Genomic DNA, 22,138 nt, shown 5'->3' with positions numbered 1-22,138 from the left:
AATCTAGTCCCCATGCACTCCTCATTCATTCTGCTTTGCTTTCTAATTCCTGTTCTTGGCTCCTCCTTTTCTTATATTTGCTACTCAGCATGATGCAAAGGTGCCTGTCTGCTAGGCGACTTTTCTTAAACTTGTTTCTCTTAAAATCTATTTCTTCTGAAAGTAGAACTTTTCCTCACCAACAATTTCTTCAGACTCCTTCTTTCCTGATGAATAATTCACCTCTTCCTTATGTCTTCCTGAAACTGTTAACTTTCCTAGATGAAGTGGGAAATCTAAATATATGGGTTTTGAGAATAATGCTGAGGTTACATTCAACCTACTTGGGAATCAGTACAGGAACAAAGGCAAGACAGAAGCACAGAAGAAGAGGGGAAGTGTATTGCTTCAAAAACTGGAGACTATTCAAATCAGAGGAACTAAATAAAGAAGTGGTTAAATGGAGCAGAAAATACACATGGCTAATCTAGTTCTTATGCAATGTCAGAAACATCACAGGATATCCAGGGGTGACTCCTAAATATAAAAATTCTGCACACCATTTTCTGAACAGTTTTGCATTTACTGGGAGGAGGGCTCCAAGCACCACAGCTGCACCCTGCACCTCGGCACCTCCACATCCTGCGCCAGGCAGGAGAGCAAGAGGAGCCTGGAATTATCGCAGCAAACGATGGCAGGCACGTGGAGTGCTCGCCTGGGAACACCGTGTCCTGCCTGCTCCGTCCTGGCCAGCTGCTGCTCATTTTCCGTCTGTGCCCACACGTGTGTGTGTGCATTTAACAGATGCAACCTGTGTTCTTGTTTCTTTGCCCACAGTTTACAACGCTGCTTGAGATTTGTTAAAACAAGTGTGGCCAGCAGCAGGGAGGAAGTGCTTTGCCCTGCCTGCTCCATCCCGGGTTGAATGGAGCTTCCCTGAAGTCGGAGGAGATCCTGCCTTGCCTGAGAGCGCACACTGCCGACTGGAAGCGCCGTGATCCTCAGCCCTGGTCCTCATGCTCCTCTCATTCCCTGGGAGCAAAGTCAGACACCAGAAGGGGCCAAGAACTAATGAGATTAGCTTTGGGCTAATGAGATGACCTCGCAGGCTGGGGAAGGGGGACACGCGGCCGAGCAAAAGAGGGGATGGGAACACGGCAGCACCGACCTGGATTGACTTGAGCTGCCACTGGGCCATAACCTGGGAGAGATGGGAGCAAACCCAGACCCACATCCAAGCTTCAGGGGTTTTGCAGAGGGGAATGAAAGGCTTTTGCAAAGGGGAATTTGTGGAGTCACTGCAGCCCAGGACAAAGGATAGAGTAAAACTGTAGGGAAGAACTCCACTCTGCAAGGGTAATGAAGGAGACATATTTTAAGACTTTGTATTAAAATCTGCCTCACACGGGTTTTCTTTAAATGAAATATTACCTCTTTCTGATCTGTGTTCTAATAAAATGAACCCTCAGTGATTCAAAGGCATCTTGGTGTGGCCGCTTCCAAGACGAGGTGCTCCCTTGCAAAGCCATGCCCAGTTGGGAACCCCAACACATGCTGGGTCATAAATGCTTTGAGAACCCGGACTTTCCCTCCTCTGCACTAAACATGGAAGCAGAACACAGCTAAAGAGAGGGACTTCTAACGTGCAGAGCTCCAATGACTTTTTCTTAAAAATCCCACCGGAGGAGGACAGTTAAAAGTGAGGGAGGGACTGTCATAAGATTGGAACCAATTTTTGTTTCTTTGATCAAACACAGCTCTCCGGACAAATCCAGCAGCAAAATACTTGTTTGCCGCAGTGCAGACTTAAGTGAGTTAATATTTTATTGTGGTGCCCAGTGGCTTGTCTTCCAATAGCCTCAGATACACTGAGAAAAAAAAACCCAATTTAAATAAAGCTTTGAATATACAGTATGTAAACATATGTCTCTCTAAATAATATCATTTTGTTTTTTTTTCTTTCCTAGCAAGTTAAACAATTCTCATTCCACTGTTACATTTTGTGCTGAATGGATGGTTGGTACTGCCTGAAATAGATAAAATAGAAGACTTTGTCTTCTGGTGCTGCCACACTGAAAGGTTTAATTTCTCAAGGCATTTCAAAAAGCCGAAAAAAGACACATGCTGAATGCAAAAGCCAGTGTGAATCAGACAGGCCTCTGCTGGAGGGTGAGATCTTTAGAAATTCACCTCTTGTTTGGAACACACTGAACATTAATTTTTTTTTGGGGGGGGGGTATTATGTCAAGCCTTTTGTTTGTTATTTAAAAGAAACTATTCTGCCAACCATGTTGAAACATTTGCTCTTTTCCTGAATTAACAGTGCCTCCATAGTAAATTCTCCAAATGGCAAATGCTGAAATTGGCGTATAAAATCTGCCTTTAATAGGGTACTAAATAAAATGTTGGTCTTTTCCTATCAGTTGCATAACATTCCATTTATTGAACCACTTTTACAATATTTTGAAAGACTTCATAAATTCGCTATTATATAATTTACTGGACAGCTTCCTAAATCTGGCACCATGTGTGCAACTGGGGATGATACAAAACCATACAGCTTTGTGTTACAGGCACAGTGCTACTTCAGATAAACCAGACAACAAACTGCCAGTTTGTTCTGTACGTTTTTATGCAAAACGAGGTCTACAAAATATATAAGAGCTTCAGTTCTGCAAAACAACTTGTTTATTGTAACTTATTTCTATCGTTTGTGCATCTGCACACTTGCAGGGGACTCATGTGTCACTCACTCCCATTCTTTTCTTTAATAAAGAACGTGAAAGGAAGCATGGAAGAGATGACACTGGAGGCGAGCTTTGAAAGATGGTTGTTAATTTAAACAAATTTCCTGGCTGTGGGATGAACCTCCTATTGCCCCCTTGACAGCGAATGATTCATTGGCTGCCCTTATGGGAAGTGGAAGGCAGGCAAGTAGTGCCACAGAAGCATAAAAAGCTGACAAATACCTGCTGACGGTCTTCTAACCTCCTCTGAACAGCCACACAGGCAGTGCTCAGCTCTTTCGTACAAAAAAAAAGCCAAGAAAAAGGATAATGACTTGCCTATATTCAATACCATAGAGACAAATCAATGTGTATCATAAATGACACCAAAGGGTACCAAATATGAAGAGAGCTCAGCTGGTAGGGTAAAACTGATGATCAAGCAAAACGTCCACTTGATTCACAGAAAACTACCGTGAGCAAACGCCAAAAATGGGTTTTCAAAGTCTGCGTTGTTCTTAGCAGGGGAAGGGAACCTTGCTAAAGAAATCCCCTTTGAACGTTCTGCTCAGCAGTCCTTACGGTTCCTCAGTCTCCAGAGATGTTATACAAGAACCCCCTTAAATTTGCAGCAAATGCTGCTCTGACCTTTGCAGGTGAGGCTACAACAGAAGCAGGTCACAGCAAGCATATCTGAAGGCCAAAAATGTCAGCTCTATAAAGCCACTCTTGGAAGCCAACAAGAGGGTAAGAAAGAGAAAGAAGAGAGTAAATGACAAACTGTAGATTGCTCATTGAACATAAAACAGTTGTGAGTTGTTTTCTCTTTATTTTTTCTTTTCAAACAGGTCCTTATTTTAGACATGAAATCAGCCACTGTGTCAAGAGCTGCCAGGGCTCATTTGGGGGACGATTTCCATGGCCAGTCAAGTATAAGGCCACATCTTCTGTGCTCTTCTAGACCCCTCTGGGGATACTTATAATACTCTTATAGATATTTATACTTTAAGTAAGTGAGCCAAATCCTGTTGAAGCAACAAAGGGAGGTATGAAAATGGCAAAATATCTTTTCTTCCTTATGAAAAAGTAACTCTGAAGTTGACATAGCTCCCACTGGTCTGGCCAGCCTCGAATCAAGGGGACGTTACTGGCCCCCAAAGCTCCTCTTTCCAGTGGAAGGAGTGCTTATGTGGAAGAGAGTTGCTCTAATGGCTAAATGAAGTTGAACAGACTTAGAAGCTGACTTTTTCTCAATATGTCACTAAAATTTCCATTATCTTGTCCACCACTGTTATTGTAAATATAAAATTAGCCCTCCAGCTCTTTTGACTCATGCAGACTGTAAGGATAATATTACTGCTGCTGTCTTTCTATCAACCAAGAGTGGCAATTTTCACATCTAATAATTGCACATGGTTTTTATGTAAGTGTTATTATAAATTGCAAGTGGTTGTTAGACTGAATATTCCATGTTACAACTAACTGCATTTTCAGCTATTTACATGGCCAAATGCAGGGTTTCATCCATGTGCGGGGCAAAACCCTAGCCAAATGCAAGTATTTCCAAACAAAACATAATGATCTGTAACAGACAGCTGGATTTGAAGGGGAGTGAATCATAGATTTTAAAATCAGAGGGGACCGTGACACAAAACATTGTTCTAGAAGACTCATTTTCTGAGTGCATTAAAGCTGACCTTGGAAATTGCTCTTAATTTCAGTCTGAGCCACAGTGCTTTAGGAAGACAGTTTCTCTTTCCCTGCTGACTTGAATCAATGGGGGAGATGATCTAACATGTCACTACTGTCAGCTAAAACTTAAAAAAAAATGCAGTTTGCATCTGTCTGATTTAGTCAAAAAAGAACATCTAGTAACATATATGAGAAACCTTTTCCTCACATTAATCCTCATAAATTGCAAGGAAGACTTACCCTTCTCTTGGAAAAGCTAAAAAGTGATTTCCCTCTGCAGAGGGACATTTTCAGCCTAGTATCTCCTAATCCTTCTCTGGATGCTTTCCAAATATACATCATCCTTTTCCAGGTCAGAACCCAGACCTGAGCACAGCCCTTAATTATCTCACTCATTCTGTGCCCAGAGCTGTCTGTCTGTTTACTCCTACACGTCTACTCCTACATCCCCCGCCGGGCACCTGAGGGCCGTGTTTGCGTTCTCAGCTGGAAATGAAGACAGCTGGTCACCTACCGCCGCACCGCGTCTTTGCCAATGCTCATCTTGTCTCTTCCTCTAAACTGTCTCTAAATCAAGAGCAAAATATTTCAGTATTCTTAGCAACCAAGAATGGCTGTACTGCAAGACAGCATACCCCTGGTTCACATTTTTCATTTTAGTCATGATTTTATCTGCTCCTTGAATTTTCTCTCCTCCAGACTGAGGAGTTCTTTTAACCATTTCTTACATGGGAACACTTCCATACCCTCTATAATATTTGTCAATCTTGCTTCTATTTTTTTCAGCTCTAAAATAAGTTCTGTATGATGGGGGACCACAGCTGCATGCATTACTCTTGATATGAATGCACCATGGATTTTTATAGTGGCCTTCTGCTTTGTTCTCTGTTCTTTTGCTATTTTTTCTAACATTTAATTAGCCTTTTGACAGCTGGTAGACACTGAGTGTTCAAAGAACCATACACTATAATTAAAAGATTTCTTTGCTGAGCGCTAATATATAGCTGAGAGTTTATGATCGTGTATTTAAAATCAGGATTGTTTTCTTCCATCTGCAGCACTTTACATCTAATTGCATCAAGCACCACCTGCCATTTTATTTCTCAACCATTCTTTATTGCAAATTCCTCCTGTAACTTTTCACACAGGGATTTCATTTTATTTTCCTGAATAACTTCACTCAGGTAGCAATTTTTGTCAGTTCACTAACCATCCACTTTACCAGATCACTTCTGTACATACACAGCAACACTGGCCCCAGCACAAATTCCAGTGCAGTTCCAATAACCTCCCTTCACTCCCTCGCTCGGAAAAAATGGTCATTAATAACTGCCTGTTTTCTATATTTAAGCCCCTGAAGTACTGGCATTATTTATGAATTATTGGTGAGAGACTTTGTCAAATGCTTCTGGAAATCCAAAGAGACCCTATCAACAAACCTTCCTTGTCACATGTATATTGACTCTTTCAAAATACATTACTTTTCCTAACAAAAGTCATGTTGACTATACCCAAACATACCATATTTTTCCATGCCCATTACTTGTATTATTTATTCCTTTGTGGATGGCCTTACATTTGGTAACACGAATATTCATGTTGTTCAGATACACCCAATTTACCAAGCTGCAGCAGATTGTGCTGTATGATTACATCGCCCCTGTTAAATACTTGTCATTAACTTTTCCATTACCAGTGATCAGGAGACACATAAGCACATGAGCTGATAAATCCCTCATTTCCCATGATTTTGCTAATTATGGCTGAGCTCCCACACACATTCTCTAAACTGAGGTCTAAGCTTATGGTGCAGATTTTTTTTCTAAGGGGAATACAGACAGAGCCTCTTTCCTACCTGACATATTTTCATGACATTTGTAGGAACTTTGAGAACTCAAGCACTTTTTGAAAGGGAAAATATGCTCCAGAGTTAAGGGGAGGGTAAACATGACTGACAGGTAGCATCTACCTTGCTTCCTTAGGAAAGCAGGTTAAAAGCAGAGTATGGGTCTCATTTTTTTCTCTGACAAATGAAAATCTGGATGTTTGGCTTTGTAGAAAGCATTCTAAAAGTACTTCTTATATGGCTTGTTTTTTTGTCCAGGAGTCAATCTCCCTTGGAAGAATAGTAGCCTGTTTGATTATGTTATCAGAGGAACAATATACAGAAGGCTTAACTGAATGGATCTGGAATAGGCTTTCTGATCATTTTGCTTAGAAGGTTTTACAGTTTGTTCAGATGTATTTTAAGTTTTGTGTTCTTAAAGCTCTTCAATAAAGATATCTAACATTTTTATTCTTCCATCAAACACTGAATTTGTCATGAATTGTCATGAATTAACTTCAGACTGGCCTTTTTGGTCATCTTTAAAGAAACCTGCCTTGGGCCTGTTTTAGGTTTATGGAGACAAAGGAAGGCATACATTTTATTTATGTTTCTTTTGCAAGCTACCATTAAATAATATTTGGGACATAACATCTTCCAGAAGAGAAAACAGGCAATTTTGGTTTCACATACCTGGAAGAGAACATGAGCAATCAAAAAATGAGGGGGCCATTTTTCCATCACACTCCTGTCTGTACTTGGGGACATGAAAAGACAGCACTTTTGCATGTTCCCAAGCATATATATCTCTAAGTTCTGTAATCTTAAGTGTTTCCGCTCAATAAATAGATACATGCAAAAGCTGCATATTTTACACCTAGTCTAAAATTGAATTCTCCCCTGGTCAAGCGCGCAGTATTCCTTACCCCTTCACCAATATTATTTTTTCAGGTTGCTAGCAACAGATTAAAACCTTTACTTTCTTACAAGAACAAATAATGTTCTTTGGCTAGACTGACTGCCGAACCACTTTTTCCACTGCTCTACACTCTCTGCACTAACCACAAAGCTCCCAGCCCAGTTAGAATTACCTTGAACTTGTGCTCATAGCTCTCAAAAGCTTCCATGACCATGCAGACAGCCTCCATGGAGCGCTCCAGGCGCCCGTCCACTCCGTTAAAGCGGTACATGCTCCCAGAAACATCCACCACCAGGCGCAGGCGCTTGGGTTTCTGCTGGGGGCTCCCAGGCTAGCAGGGAAACAGGAAAAAGAAAAAGAAAGAAAGGAAGAAAAACTATGTATATCTGGGGACACTAAGCGTCAGCAACAAAAAAAGTGGTTAGAAAGAGAACCTCACACTCTTTGCAAAGCATTTATGCAGCCAAAGATGATTATTGAAAAAAAATAATAAAATAAAATCATTTTAACTGTTTTTCTAAGTCTTTAAACCCTCTTTCAGAGCTTTTCCTCGCCTTTTATGACTGGAAATGAAATACCAGGAGAAGTTCCACACATTCTTGTGAGGAAAATACCTCTTCTGTCACATTTCTGATTCTTAACATTTTATTTCAGTTAAAAAGACTCTCATATTTGCTCTCTTTGCCAAGACTCATATGGGAAATGCTTTCTCTTGGCTTATGGTACTAACTGGAACCCTTGTAAGACTGTAAAAACTTGTCCGCTGAGGTTAATATCATCCTAAAAATGCTTGAAATCTTATTTTGATTAACTACTCACTTTTTCTCCATTCTGATCCTGATATTACTATACTTTTTTTCCTGAAAACAAGCACCTGAACAGCACCTCAAGGGAGGTGCTTTATAACATATGTAATGCGAGAAGTATGGCTTCAAGTATAAGGCTATTAAAGATAATCTGGTGAAAAAAAATACCAAGAAAAGCAAATACCAAAAATATTCCTTTGATCTATAACTGAGTTGCAAGCATTTGTCTTTCACACAAGTACTACTGAAGCATTAGTGTATTCTGCTACTCTAATGACTCCTTCAGTATGACGTGCCTGGCCCACCAAAAGCAGGGGGATGAATAAGACCCATTAATCTTTATGTATATTATTTTTTATGTCAAAATCCAGAGCTGGCTTTTTTCTCTCATAATAGAACTATTTTCCGAAATCTTAAAACATATACTTTTGAGTATCCTTGAATTCTTTTCTTTGGAATTGAATAGAATTGGAAACAAACATCTAATCACTTTTTCCCTACTGATCTTTCACGTAGGCAGAGCCAAGCCCTATCAGCTCTTCAAACCAGCAGATGTTGACAGCAAGTACCATAAAAAATGAAGCCAGATTCATCTAAGATGGGTAGCTGATGTGCAAAAAGATGTTGCACTCATTTATTTTTTAAAAAAAGAAGCAATTAAAAATAACCACCTGTCCTTAAATATTATTGTTAACATATATGAACTAGCCTTTGATTTCATTTCTGGACAGATTTTGCCAGTCTGATTCAACTAGTTCGTTGGCTATTGACTCATATAGGGCTAACCATGATGTTCCTGACAAACAGAGGCAATAAACCACAGGACAGACAATTTTATTATATCTTAATGACTTTTACTCCCGCCTTTTTTCTCATTCCTGCTTTTATTTTTGAAATCCAAATATCTGTAAAAGCTGAAATTTTTGGCATAATATGGATATTTGTATTATTATTATTTTATATATTTTAATATTTTAATAATAATAATAATATATACTTTTTTAACTTTCCAGGGTGTTGAAGTAAAAATTAATTTCAACTAAGTTAGTGAGAAAATCTTTTTTTTTTTTTTGACAAAGAAATGAAATGTCCTCAGTTCATCAAAATACAAAATAAGACCATAGAAACTGCTGGATAGAAAAAAAGGACTCTGTAGAGCAGCATCCCCTTTCAGAGGGTGACCAACAAAAAATATGTATGGAAACCCATAAGAAAAGGAGAACCAAATCCTCCATCTTGCAGTCATCTCTGTCTCAGGAGATTCCCAAACCAGAGATGGTACCCCTTAATTTTTCATCTCTCTATATAGAGAGAATTCATGGAAATGCCATATATATATATATAAATACCCACTAAGAAATCTGCAAAATTTTCATTTCCCTTTCCTGTCTCCCTCCACTACTTGTTGGACACTTACTTGTGGCTCAAGTTCTCCCCGTCGTTTATAAATGGCTTTTTCTCCTGTCAGCCCATCGATGATTTTGGCATCATCCAGCTCCCCAACAGCTTGGTGTCTCAGCCACTGCCTTTCCTTGCCCTTGGCCTACAACAGAAGAGCATCCTTAATTCACTCAATGACATGGGTGTATTTTATGCAATTGAGTACCTCCCAACCAAGACATACAATTAACTTTCTTTGTAATTATGTAATAGTTTTGGCACATGTTAATGAAATTTCATATTGGCCCTGCTCTTTTTCACTGAGAGAGTAATTATCACTGAGAAATAATATATTCCCTCTGTATTTTAAGCCCTTTCACATATGGGAGTTTAATTATGAACTGTGGAAATGTTAGTCTTTTTTCTTGCAAACCAGTGCAGAAATGTATACGGCCAGAGGAACTTGCATATACTGAGCATCTTAAGTTCTCCATCCAAGCAGTGCAAGGAAATAAATGGGGTGACTTAAAAGTAAAACTAAACAGTAATAACCTTTGGTAATAATGGCTTCTTCTAAAACAATATTCAAAATAAATAGTTATACTACTTTAAAATAAACACATTGAAAATTGTATTAATCAAGAGACAATCCATTAAATGCTTCTTTTATTTTTGTTAAAGAAAACTAGTTATTTGACTTGATGAAAATGTGCTACAGTCCAGGAGCTCAAATACTGGTCCAACTACTACACATAGAAGCAAGTGTTGAAGGTTGAAGAATCAAGTTCTTAAGAATATAAACATTATATTTATGAATATTTTCAAAGGACAGTTTCTTCAAGGTTCACACACCACAGTGTATATTTGAAGACAGCAAGGTTTGTTTATGTGGGTTTAATAATTTATTTAATTTCTGCTTAAATCTTCAGCTTAAAGTTGCTCAAACTGGTACGAAGCCCAGGAAGGAAAGATTACTAATTTATATGTGTATAATGCATTTGTGTTCTCAGAAAACTGCAGGTCAGTAGCTGGAGGCAAACCAAATATCCAGCAAGACACAGTGTCATTAGAAACAAGTTCTCATGAATGAAAACTGTTTTGTCTGTGGCAAATCAGAAGCTTTAGTCTTTTTAATATAGTCTTTATAATCTTGTATAGTCTGACTAGTTCGATGACGGTTTATCAAAACCCAGAATGTCTTTGAAATTGTTTTGATCATTTTTGGATGATTTTGCTTTTTTCTGTGTATAGAAATGGAGTTATGGATGACTGTCTAGTTGCCTGGAGCTTTCTAAGAGTGATGGACTATTTATGAAAAAAAGTGGGCAGAAAAAACACGAAGACACAGGGAAAGCCCTGCAAGTGCTGGAACATATATAGACTCCTAGCAGTTTAAGAACTCAGAGCTGATGTTCTTTCAAGTACTTGGGATTTTTTTCCTCATTTGGAAGGAAGAAACAAGAGCAAACTATGAAAACTCAGTTTCATTGAGCATTCTCAATTAGTTTCACTACTGCTTTCATTGACAAAGCATTCATTTTAAGGGTATATTCTATTCAAGGAAAAGCAGTGTGGGAAGAAAATTATTTTAATGATGGACATAGTTAAAAATCCATCCAACCATGTACTGTCCTCTGAAGCTTGTTTGCTATTTTGCTTATGCAACAATAAATAGTATTGAGCAGAAACTGTATTAGAGGAACACAGAGTCAACATTCTTCTAAAATAGGAGAGCATACGGATAAAATGTGACCTAACCTCTTTGCAAAATAATGTTAACATTATTTAGGCTACTTAACATCTGCCTCTTCCATGTAGACTCTCTAAAAAATTATTCCTTTTTTTTATAAAAGTAGAAAAAAAATCTCCCTAATTATGCGTGCTACACAATGCACACATACATAAAACATAACTTTCCGAGTTTTCCATATATAATTTTCACAAGTTTAAAAGCAACATGGATATTTATAACTTTAAGAGAAAAACAGAACTATCACATTGCTTATTACAAATTGCTTAGAAATTTTATTAAAAAACGCACAATTTATTATTACTGTATTATACTGCCACTGTACTGATGAAAATTATTACTTATATTGCTCATGTTGCTTTCAAAATGAGAAAAATGGTGCTAGATACTATCTCTTTTCACAATGGTTGATGAAAATACACTAAAAGCATATTTACAAAAAAAAATACAACTAATACAACTGTGAAATCCAGGGAAATAAAAAAGTTGTCTATCTGAATTAATCATAATGAAATACTTTACTTATAATGGTACAGGGTGGTATGAAATACTCCTGGTTCTGGTCTGCATTTGGGTTTTGCTATTTCTACACAAGACATACTATGAATTTCAGTACTTTGCTGATTTTGCTCAAATAGTTTTAAGGGATCAGTGAGTTACAAAATAATGAAAAATGAAATAATTATGGATTCAGTTATGAATTATTAAGTTATGTAATATTGTCCTCACTCCTAATTTTTGCATTACTTTTATGAAAGAGCTTATTACAAACATCTCTTCCTGCTACTATCCCATTTTTGAGAGACATTATCTACAACTGGACTTAGCCTCTTGATTCTTGGATGTACAATATAACATAAGAAACATTTAATCCCTTCACCAACCAATTAACAGTAAAAAATACACGTTTGAAAGAAAATACACATTAAACAAGCATGGGTAGCATATTTTCATTATATGAAGACGAGCAGTTTGAAACGAAGCAAACTCAAGCATTCAGTAAGTTTGTTTTTGCATTATAAATACTTTCATTATCTCTGTGGTTAGCTGTTACAGATTTTATCCATGAAATTAATGAAGTTTCATAAAATCATAAGGCTTAGAAGACTTTGCCTTGATATTAAAATGATCTTTTTAACATCAAGCAACAGGATATATCTCCTTATATTAAATTATATTACATTATGATGATCATGATCCCTGCATATGAAAATTTTGGCTCCAAAGAATGGATAAGCAAATAATAATAAAAAAAAAACCTTTAAATTGAAGATTCATTTTTTGCCCTAGAGTATGCTTCCAACTGAATGTCTGCTAGAAACATGGTACAAACAAACAGGTTGATTATAAATAACATAGGAAAAATGCATTTATAGCTAAAATTTTGCAGCTCCAAAAGCTCATTACAAACCCAAACCTAACTCCTGATTTGAAATATAGGAGCTGCACGGATGAATCAAACTGTATTATTACAGGCCCATCTTACATGTCCCTTGTACAAAGAGCTCTCTGAGTTGATACATTCATGGTGAAATCAGCTAACATTTGGTGTGTGCAAGTGATTATAGCAGCACTGCTGTAGCCACAATTGTATAAGGATATAAATGAGGGCAAAAAAATGTTACCTTTCTTATTTGCAATAACAGAGGACAAGATTTTATGATCCAGGAGGAGATTCTCGACCATATATGCTTATTTCATTTTTATATTTCATTTTTATTGCTGAAGTAAGGAGATGTATCAGACACTGAACTGTGACTAATCAGTGTACTTACATATGTATATTAGTGATTGGTAGCCTTCAACTGAAAAAAGATATCTCTAAGAACCTTCCTTGGAAAGTTTATATGGGACTATATTTGTCCTGACAATGATTAGATATTATTTGCTTTTTATCCTTAAAGGTATCATCACCACACAGTAGCAGAATATTAAAATATAGCAGGGTAATACTTGTGGCATAATGTAATGAGCTCAGCATGTTCCTCTACCAGTGAATCCATCATTACCTGCAGATTGTCTAGGATGATGCGGAGCGACTGCACTTGTCGTCGAACTGCTCCGGAGAATCTTTCATAAGTAGATGCATCATATTCACTCATCTGAATCTCTTTCAATCTAAAGATAAAATTTGGGAACTAAGAATACATCAGGAAATAAGCATATCATTGATTTTCACATATGTGCATAAGCTTATTTGGTGGTAACAGGAAAATGTAACGACCAAACACAAGATGGATCGAAGTGGTGGCAGCTGCTTCTGTGAATTTTTGAAAGGACAGGCAATTTCCAATGTCTAGAGGGACTGCAACAGATTAAAACATATGAAAGGCTACTAATCCTTTGTCTTTGTCTTAACCTGCTTTAATGTTTGGGAAGAAAATCAGATGCTCTAAAAACTGTAATCAAATTTTGAAGGTTTTATTGCCTCAAGTGTTGCTAAATGCACTTAGATGGATTATCACTTCACTAATCATTACTTCACCAGCAAAATATTCTAAACATACCGTGATCTATGCTTTAACACAAAGGTTAAGTAAAGACATACTCTAAATCCATCCTTGAAGACCTATGACTGGTTGTTCTGTCTCAAATACCTATCTTTATGTTTCATAAAATGATGAAACCTTGAAACAAAGAAGCTATGCATGAACATAAAAAAAAAGGGATTTCCCACAAAAACAGTTATGTCACTGAGCTACGTGTTCTGTACGGAGGTCTAAGAGAGAGAGTAACATCAGTGCTATAAACCCAGACACAGACTTTTTCTATAAGCTAAGATAAGGTGCGCCCACTTAAAGATCTGTACTGCTCTTATCAACATCATATCTAAGCAGACACTCTTAAACTGATGAAACACAGGACTGGAATGCAATTACAGAGGTCCAAGGTGAAGTATAAGCTAAGGCACAGATGGCTGTGCAGGGTGTGGGCACTATTTGACATTTGCAATGACCCAGCATCATGTAACAAGGCAGCAATTGTGTATCTGGCCACCACACCACACCAGCGTGTGGCTGGACTCAGTTCTAAGTTAAGACATATTAGTCTAAGTGTGTATAGCTTATTTTTTGAGTGCAGGCACTTCGTATCACCGTAAGTCCCCTCACACTGCTTTGAACATACTGATTTTAAGTGCATTGTATACACATGCTAATGGTATATCGACTAGTTCAGTTATACTTTTAATGATAAAAAAAAATAATATCATGGCAAGTTACTTGCATGGATCATAAGTTGTACAGGAGAATAAACATTACAGGAAATGTGGCCCAGACCAAATTTACTGTCTATTTTGAGTTATGCATAGACATACTAATTATAGCCAGCTATTACTCATTAGAGGCAGGAAAAGGTAACTTCCCATGCTGCACACTTTAATTTACTTTATGGCTCCTACAAACTGAGCTCTGTATACTTACATCAATGAAGAAAATGTTTTTTTGAAGTATCAAACAAAAAGCCACCTGTGCAGTTTTACTGAGTTGCTAAACTCTGCAAGAATCCACAGAGCAAACTAGTTCAGGAAACTGCTGTGAAAAATACAGTATCTGCTCAGGAGTTTGCTAACTTCAGTCTTCCTAACTTTCACATGTCACTTCAACTACTTGCTAAAAGTTGTCTTCATCATCAAGATGGATGCACTCGAAATGGTATCACCTAGTCTAGTTTGATGCCTATAAGTACAAAATTAACAATTTTCCTTTCACTTTGACAGGCATTTTATTACAAGATTAAGAAAAAAAAAAGCATAAGGTATAATAATGAGTTAAAAACAAAACAGCAAAATTAGAAGAACTAAGTATCTGAGTTTTATACAGACCATTTGAACTTTCCTGAGAGGTCAAAATAACATTTTGGTTTCAGAAGTGGCTTTAGAATACAATGACATAATTCATAAAAAAATGTGCCATGTTTGCCTTAATTATGATGAAATGTGGAAATAATACACTGAGTTGTGTCAGCTTCAGAAAAGTCTCTTTTAAGATAAAAACCTCAGGATACCCTGGAGATTAAATCTGTGGCATGAAGAACAGTAGAATGAACAGATGTGATGTTTATGCTATTGAAACAGCGCAACTTAAAAAGCTTTCAACTATAAGCACTATCTAGCCAGGAAATCAACCAATAGTTCTCATATTAAGACTCTCCCTTCCATACAATTATGCACCAACAAAACAGTAAATTTTGCAGTTCCCCTTATTTTCCCCTTAGTCTGAGGACTCCAACTATCTTTTGTTAACTTCTATCTGCCAGCTCTCACAGCCACCCAAAGAGGCACGGAACAATAACCCAGAACAAACGTGGCTTCAGAATGGGCCACCTTTATTGCTGGGACAGCTTGCTCATTGCTTGGGGCACATGCAGATACTCAGGTTTTGCAGGACACAGTTGCACTCTTTCCACAATTAATTTCTACGTACAAAAAATTAATTTCTACATTAATTTCTACATGTAAAAACCAAACAAACAGAAACCCACTGGGCATGGGGAGGAACTAAGCAGCTTTGCCTTTAGATTTTTTATTTAAATTTCTATATGTCACTTGTGTAAATTGAATCACTACTAAAAGATATTTTCCTTTCAGAATCTTTTCTTGGGAAGCTCTGCTATAATCTGTGTTTTCTCCTCATCTTAATTAACCATTAATGCCTTAATGACTTTGTTAAATACTGTAGGCAATTTAGTAATAAAAACATGATTAAAAAAGAAACTTAAACCTGAATGTAATAGCTACCCTGCTGTTTTTAAATACAGTGATTCATATATAATGTATGTGCTGTGCTTTAAAATCTATTTATTTATACATAAAGTAAATGATAATCTTTCTTGCACCTAACAGTTCCCAAATTTACACCCCTCGCTGGAAACCAAACAGCAAATCATGAGTTCCTGATTTAACAGCAAATCATGAGTTCCTGATTAAGACACTTCTGAATTCGGTCACTCTTATGTTTTAATCTGCTAGTACTGCTTCAGACAGATGCTCACACAGTCATATGTTTTGCATTGAAATTGTGAAACTTACTTTGAATGACTGTCAATACACTTAGCTTTTGTTCTGCAAAGTATCAGAGTTTCCCGTTAGAGTTTTATCAGTGGAAGGAGTCGGAATCTCTGTGCAGAGGCTACGAAAACGGTTGGTTCACATATAGTAGCCAAGATGCATTACACTAATGGTGGTAAAATGCTATGGTCCTTGTAACAGTCTGTTCAGTGTCTGTTAGATGATGGTTCAAATCATCTAACAATTTGCCTACAGGTCAACTTGGACACACAAGTCTTGCCCACAATTGTCACATGGTAGATCCCTTTTTTTAGGAAGGAGAATATTCATATCAGTCTTGCTTTTCATCTACTTATGTTTTATCCTACTACATGGATATTTTAACAGTGCAGTTTAATTCAATAAAATATTCTGTATATCCTGCCCAGACAAGTTAAATACATGTTGATAAGTACTGTTAGATAAAAAAGACCAGGGTAAGGTAGTTTATAGATGTATTCTGATAAATTTTTTTTTAAAGTATTTTTATCTCTTTTCCAAATGTTTCTGGGAAATGGAAAAAGAGAGAATTTCATGTTACCTTTGTCTAAAGGCCTTTTCACCCATCTCCCGTGCAGCTCTCTTAACCTCTTCGGGAACAGCATCCTTTTCAGCCTGCGATACTTGGTAAACCTTGTGGCCAGCATCCAATCGGTATGGCCCACCCTTACCACCTAGGCCAGCAGTGTCTCTCCCACCTGGAATGGTTGAAAAAATAAAGGATAGATGTTCAATAATCAATACAAAGGTTTTTTCATTAAGGCTTCTGCTGTCCTATTTACAAATGCTCACAAAATTTGCCGATATTCTCACTAGAAGTACTTATTGGCATAGATTTTCAAAAACAAACAGCTGTAATGGAAAAGAACTCAACTGGAACACACGTTTATACAGGCCTTTGAGTTCAGATTTGGAAGAGTTTCAACTTGCACAAAAGGCAGACCATGGAAGTCTTGCACATCTCCTCAAAGCTACTGCTTGTTCAACCATTTATTCTGATTACTGTTTTCTCCCTAGAATTTGTTGGCTCACACTGTTCTCAAACCACTTTATACAGCGCTCACTCTCACGCCCACTAAAATTATAAGGCACTTTGCCTCGTCTCTGTGCCCACTTCCTATGCTACCTAAATTTCTGGGGCTACAGACATATCTAGGAGATTCGAAGGTGACTCAATTTCTATAGTTTCTATGGCTGCAAGTTTCAGGTTCTCTAGGTGGCCAATGAAGAGCAACACAAAGCCTAATTGAATTAGGGATTTCCTACATGCAGCTTAAGTTGGCACTGCAGCTCCTTTTCTCCCCTAACAATAAATAATATGGAGTTACTAGAGCTCTGAGCTGAGGGGAGAGGGGAGTCTGGTGTAAATCTCTTTTTGAATGGAACACCTCTCTCAGACATGCTTAAAAGCTGCACAAGAAAACAAGGAATGAAAACCTGTTCCACCGGCCCAAGTGTTCCCGCCAAAATGAGGCGCGTTATCTGGATCAACCTTTCCATGCTTGGGAGAACTGACGTCCAAACCACTGTCCCTCTCAACCGTTATCTGTAAAATAAAAAAGGAAGTTGTAAAGCTCCTTTATTTTAAGCATTGTAATGAGCTAAAAGGAACCTACTGTTGAAGAGCTGTGAGACCAGCATCAATTCAAGAAATGCAACATTCCATCTGCTGATGACAACGGGGCAAAGCAGGGTGAAAGAGGGTGAAAGAGGGTACGAGAGGCCCATATCAGACCCCAGAATAGTATCACCCAAACCACTTAGTGCATTCAAATCTTACCAACACTAGAAAAAATAAGTGTTTTCTGATAATAGCTAATATAATTTAAAATCCCACTGTTGACAAAATCAACTGTAGTTTTAGTGCCTCTTGTCGTGTTGGCAACACCTGGCCCAACAACCACTTAGGAATTTCATACACGCACAACTACAACTCAGTATTCTTCATCGCTCAGCAGACTGATCCTCCTCCATGTAGAGTGGCTAAATAAATGGCATGCACTTCTCTGACAGCAATAAATGGCTAGTTCAAATTACATGCTCAGGACGGCATGTAATGTGAATCAAAAGTGATGACTGCAATGGTGGGTTTTCTAATGTGAACACCTGTGAACTGACCACGTTTTCCCCATTGATTTACTGCAGAGCTGAACAACCAACAGCTGCCAGGTGGTATGGATTGAGTCACTTCAGCCTGGCATTGATTTCGAGGGGGTGACTGACACCAAAAGTTCACTTTTTCCCGTTAGGAACTATGAGTCATGCAGTGAATCAAAGATTCATGAGTAAGCTGCCCTTACTTTGCTAATCTTTCATAATTTAACACCCATTTATCATTACATGAAACTTAATGACACAGATAAAATTGATGTCTTTAACCTCTACAAAAAAACTTTCTTCTCATGTACTATATAACATTTATTTCTCTGTTGAATTTATGTGCCCCAATAAATACAATTTATTGCCTTCTCAGAAGTTCACTGGCATAACCAGGGTTTTAATTGGAGCTGTAGAATAGCTTAATCCTTTTATTCTCTGCTTTGCCGGCTCATTTTAATACTGCATGAATTCCATACGTGTTTCTGATTTGAAAACATATGCTCTAACAACAGTGTCTTGGCAACTGTTCAAAACATAATTTTCTTTCTTTTTATAGGATTTATATTAATTCACAGTGGTACAATACATCCTCTGTGAGCCATGTCATTAGAGTACAATTAAGATCTAATGTGAAAAATTACATTAACTTAACATTTGCATGCAAAGACAGACACTTGTAGGCACAACCGTTACCCTTGGGGTTATATACTTTTCTGGCTAAAGAGATTTCCCTCAAAAAACACACTTCTAGTCGTGTAGACTAGCATTCCAACCTCACCAGACACCCTGGGGTAAACAATAATTGCTGAATTTCACTTAAAATAATAAACCCAAAAACTTAGTGTCAGCCCCACGAACCAAAACAAAAATATTTTTCTGTAAAGAGAAACAACAAAATTATGGAAAATCCCTTACATTTTTATCCTTCTGGGTCCTTCATAGAAAAGTACGTAAAGTTCTGCTAAAGGAAGCTGAATGAGGCCTATATAACCATAATCTGTGATTTACATCTCCTATTATATTTTCATCAAGCTTGCCATTGAAAAAATTCAATATATATAATTATTTTGAAATACAACTATTCTTCTCACATTACTAGGGCAAAGTTCTGTAGTTCTTTTGTTGTCCACATATAATATTTCTAAGTGCATATGTTCATGTGGACACATGAGTCTGGATACAAAAGCAGAGGAAGGAAAAGGAAAAAAAAAATTAAACAATTACAGATTCCTCAGCATGACGGATATAAAGAGAGCACAGATAAGATCACCCCGCTGAAGGCTGGATGCATTCTTGACCTTAGAAACTGTTGGAAAGGTAAAGTTAAGAGGAAGGATCCAAACTATACCTTGAACCTGGCAAACAAATACAATTAGTTGGGAAAAATCTAGTTCAATTGAAGTGAGAAGGAAGACAAGAAGAGAAAGTAGTGAAAAACAAAAGCGAAAAAGCTAAAATAAATTGAAGAAATGCACCCTTCAAGATTTTCTGATTGGAATTTCTAAAGCTACTGAGTTTTCTCTTACATACTGTTGTAATAGGTACCTTCCAAATACCTAGAAAGTTCACTTGCTCCAGAGCTGACCTGCCTCCTCCTGTATACTTTCCTTTAAAATCTACTGTAAGATTTCTGTCAACTTTGTTTCTTTCAGTTAAGCTTTCTCTCCTGTGCTGCTTCTCTATATGCTTATGAACTATACAGGAACTGAAAGGCTTTATTCATTTCTGGGAAGACTTCATGCAGCCTGTTGTGCCTATCACAGCTATGTAAAACAACAGGCCAATTCACTCTACTAGCCCTGGGTTTTAGCATGAGGTAAGGGTCAGAGTAGAAAAGCTGGAAAAAAATATGAATATTTCCTTCTAAGACTTCCTTTGATTTCCAAAATAACCACCAATTCCAAAAATATTTATGACACACATATTTCTTTTGTGCAGCATCTAAACTTGTTTATATATATTGGTGATTCATGATCAGGAAATGAAAGCACTTTTCTACTTTACCAGTCTCTGTTTGGATAGGTTTTTCTTTAAAGTTTTCATCACACAAGAAGCTGATCTGCCATCCTTTACTAGGGCATATCTTATTTTACTCTCTGTAAAGCCCAGATTTTTAGTACTTTTCACTGATCTTAGTCCCTGGTGTAAAATCTCTTTTGCTCCTCTCCTAAACCTTTTTCTTTTTTCTTTTTTATTTGACTATTTTATATTCTCAGGCACATAAATCAATGGGAAACAAGTAGAATCCAAAGGGAGGGAGGGGGCTTTGTCAATGAAACAAAACAAAACAGCACACAAAGGTTGGAGGTCAGAAATTCAGAAAAATGCTAAAGGCATGAGTTTTTCTGAGGAGAGTTTGAGAGAAAAGGAAATAAAGAAAGAAGGAGCAAATGCCAAACATTGTTAAAGCTCTAACATAATTTTCCTGTCCTGCCTCTCACGTATCTATTCCTCACTTTAGCAAGGGCAGCTATGCAGGAACAGAATTTAACACTCATTTTGCATTCAGCAGAAGATGCACGTTATCTGAACAACTCTCTTTATAACAGTTCCTTCTAAGACGTATGAATAGATACCAAACAGTTACACTTCATGGCTACACTTCATTTTCTTATCCCTGATAACACTGGTATGAGCCAACCGAATAAAGAAAAGGGAAACTGATATAAACATACTGAGTATGGAAACCAAATACCCTTGTCATCCTTCATGCAGTAATGTAAAGTAGATAAACAGGCCCAGAGAAGTCACTTGCATGATTTAATGCGCTCAATAACACAATGCAACCAGGTGTTCCCCATCTGTATTACATATATGGCAAACACTATTAAATACATACCAACCTTAACGGGGGCCGCTCTGAACGTGAGTCAAAGGGTGTTAGTTTTGTCTAGACTTAAGCTGGTCGGAAAAAAACATGGTAAGGGAATTCTACACTGTATATTAACCAAGTCCTCTGCGTCCTACTGAGCGTAGAACTACATTCCTGCCACTTGAGTGAATGTGGGATGATGTGAGTGAATGATGGAGAAGCCTGCTCAGCTCTACTATTAAAACGATTCGTTCTTCACTTACACCAGTTTTTCATCCTAATACATGTGCTGTCCTCACAGTTGCAGTGCTTTTCTTTTAAGCTTGGAATGCAGTTATTCTAAAAGTTTACAAAGTCTCATACAGCTCTTTGACTGTAAGAACAAAACTGATTGAAAACATTAACAAATGAACTGTTTTCATACAAGTAAGCTTAACAATACTTTAGCACCAGTGATTTTAATCATGCACTGCAATGAATCCAGGAAAAATGGAAAACTTGGCTATGCCAAAGGCAGCCCTGGCTAGCTTAACTGCATTGCCATATCCTAACAAGTGTTGGTTGCCTTCAGTTTGCTTATGCCAACTAATTTTCACCAGGTCCTTTTAAGTCCACAGGTCAATTCTTTAATGCTCGAATCTATTAAACTACGGACTAGTTACTAGAAGTTCTCTTTGTTGCAGAGACAGGGAATCTCATCTGTTGCTCTATTTTTCCACTTTAAACTCTCCTCATCCCTGGGAGCTGCATGCAGGACATACAGCCAACAATACCCACTCTCTTCGATGTTCATACTTCCATTACAGCCTTGCAACAAGTTTATTCTCCAAAACAAGGGCATAGCATTTGCTTGAATTTAAATACCAGCAGAAAAAGAACTCATGGTTATGGGTTAGAAGATTTCTTTTAGATTTTGTAAGCAAAGAACGCATGAGATGGATAGAAAAGAGCTCTAGCTGTGAATAGATAATAAATGAGGGATAGTTTTTAACAATATATGAAGGGCATTTGACCACTGCTCTTCCTTGATGAATACTGGGATGTATTTCTGGTGTAGATTGCTTTTCTGATTGCAGCTCTGTCACCTTACTCTATATATGAC

General features: G+C 37.5%; 1 protein-coding gene across 1 annotated transcript in view; it reads right to left on the bottom strand.

Annotated features, from left to right (window-relative positions):
- The window catches only part of VWA8 (von Willebrand factor A domain containing 8), a 158,804-nt gene that overhangs the window by 4,597 nt on the left and 132,069 nt on the right, over positions 1-22,138 (bottom strand). The window contains exons 38-42 of the mRNA XM_088530943.1: positions 17,562-17,670; positions 16,666-16,822; positions 13,087-13,195; positions 9,365-9,490; positions 7,314-7,472 (exon numbers count right to left, since the gene is read on the bottom strand). Of these exons, the coding sequence (XP_088387069.1) occupies positions 7,314-7,472; positions 9,365-9,490; positions 13,087-13,195; positions 16,666-16,822; positions 17,562-17,670 (660 nt within the window). The remainder of the gene's footprint in view (positions 1-7,313; positions 7,473-9,364; positions 9,491-13,086; positions 13,196-16,665; positions 16,823-17,561; positions 17,671-22,138) is intronic.

Source organism: Tinamus guttatus, unplaced genomic scaffold, assembly GCF_059628265.1.
Source record: "Tinamus guttatus ecotype Peru unplaced genomic scaffold, ASM5962826v1 Tinamus_guttatus_pri_ptg000394l, whole genome shotgun sequence".
Lineage (NCBI taxonomy): Eukaryota > Metazoa > Chordata > Aves > Tinamiformes > Tinamidae > Tinamus > Tinamus guttatus.
The sequence above is the reverse complement of the archived record's forward strand: the minus strand, read 5'-3'. Positions and strand labels throughout refer to the sequence as shown.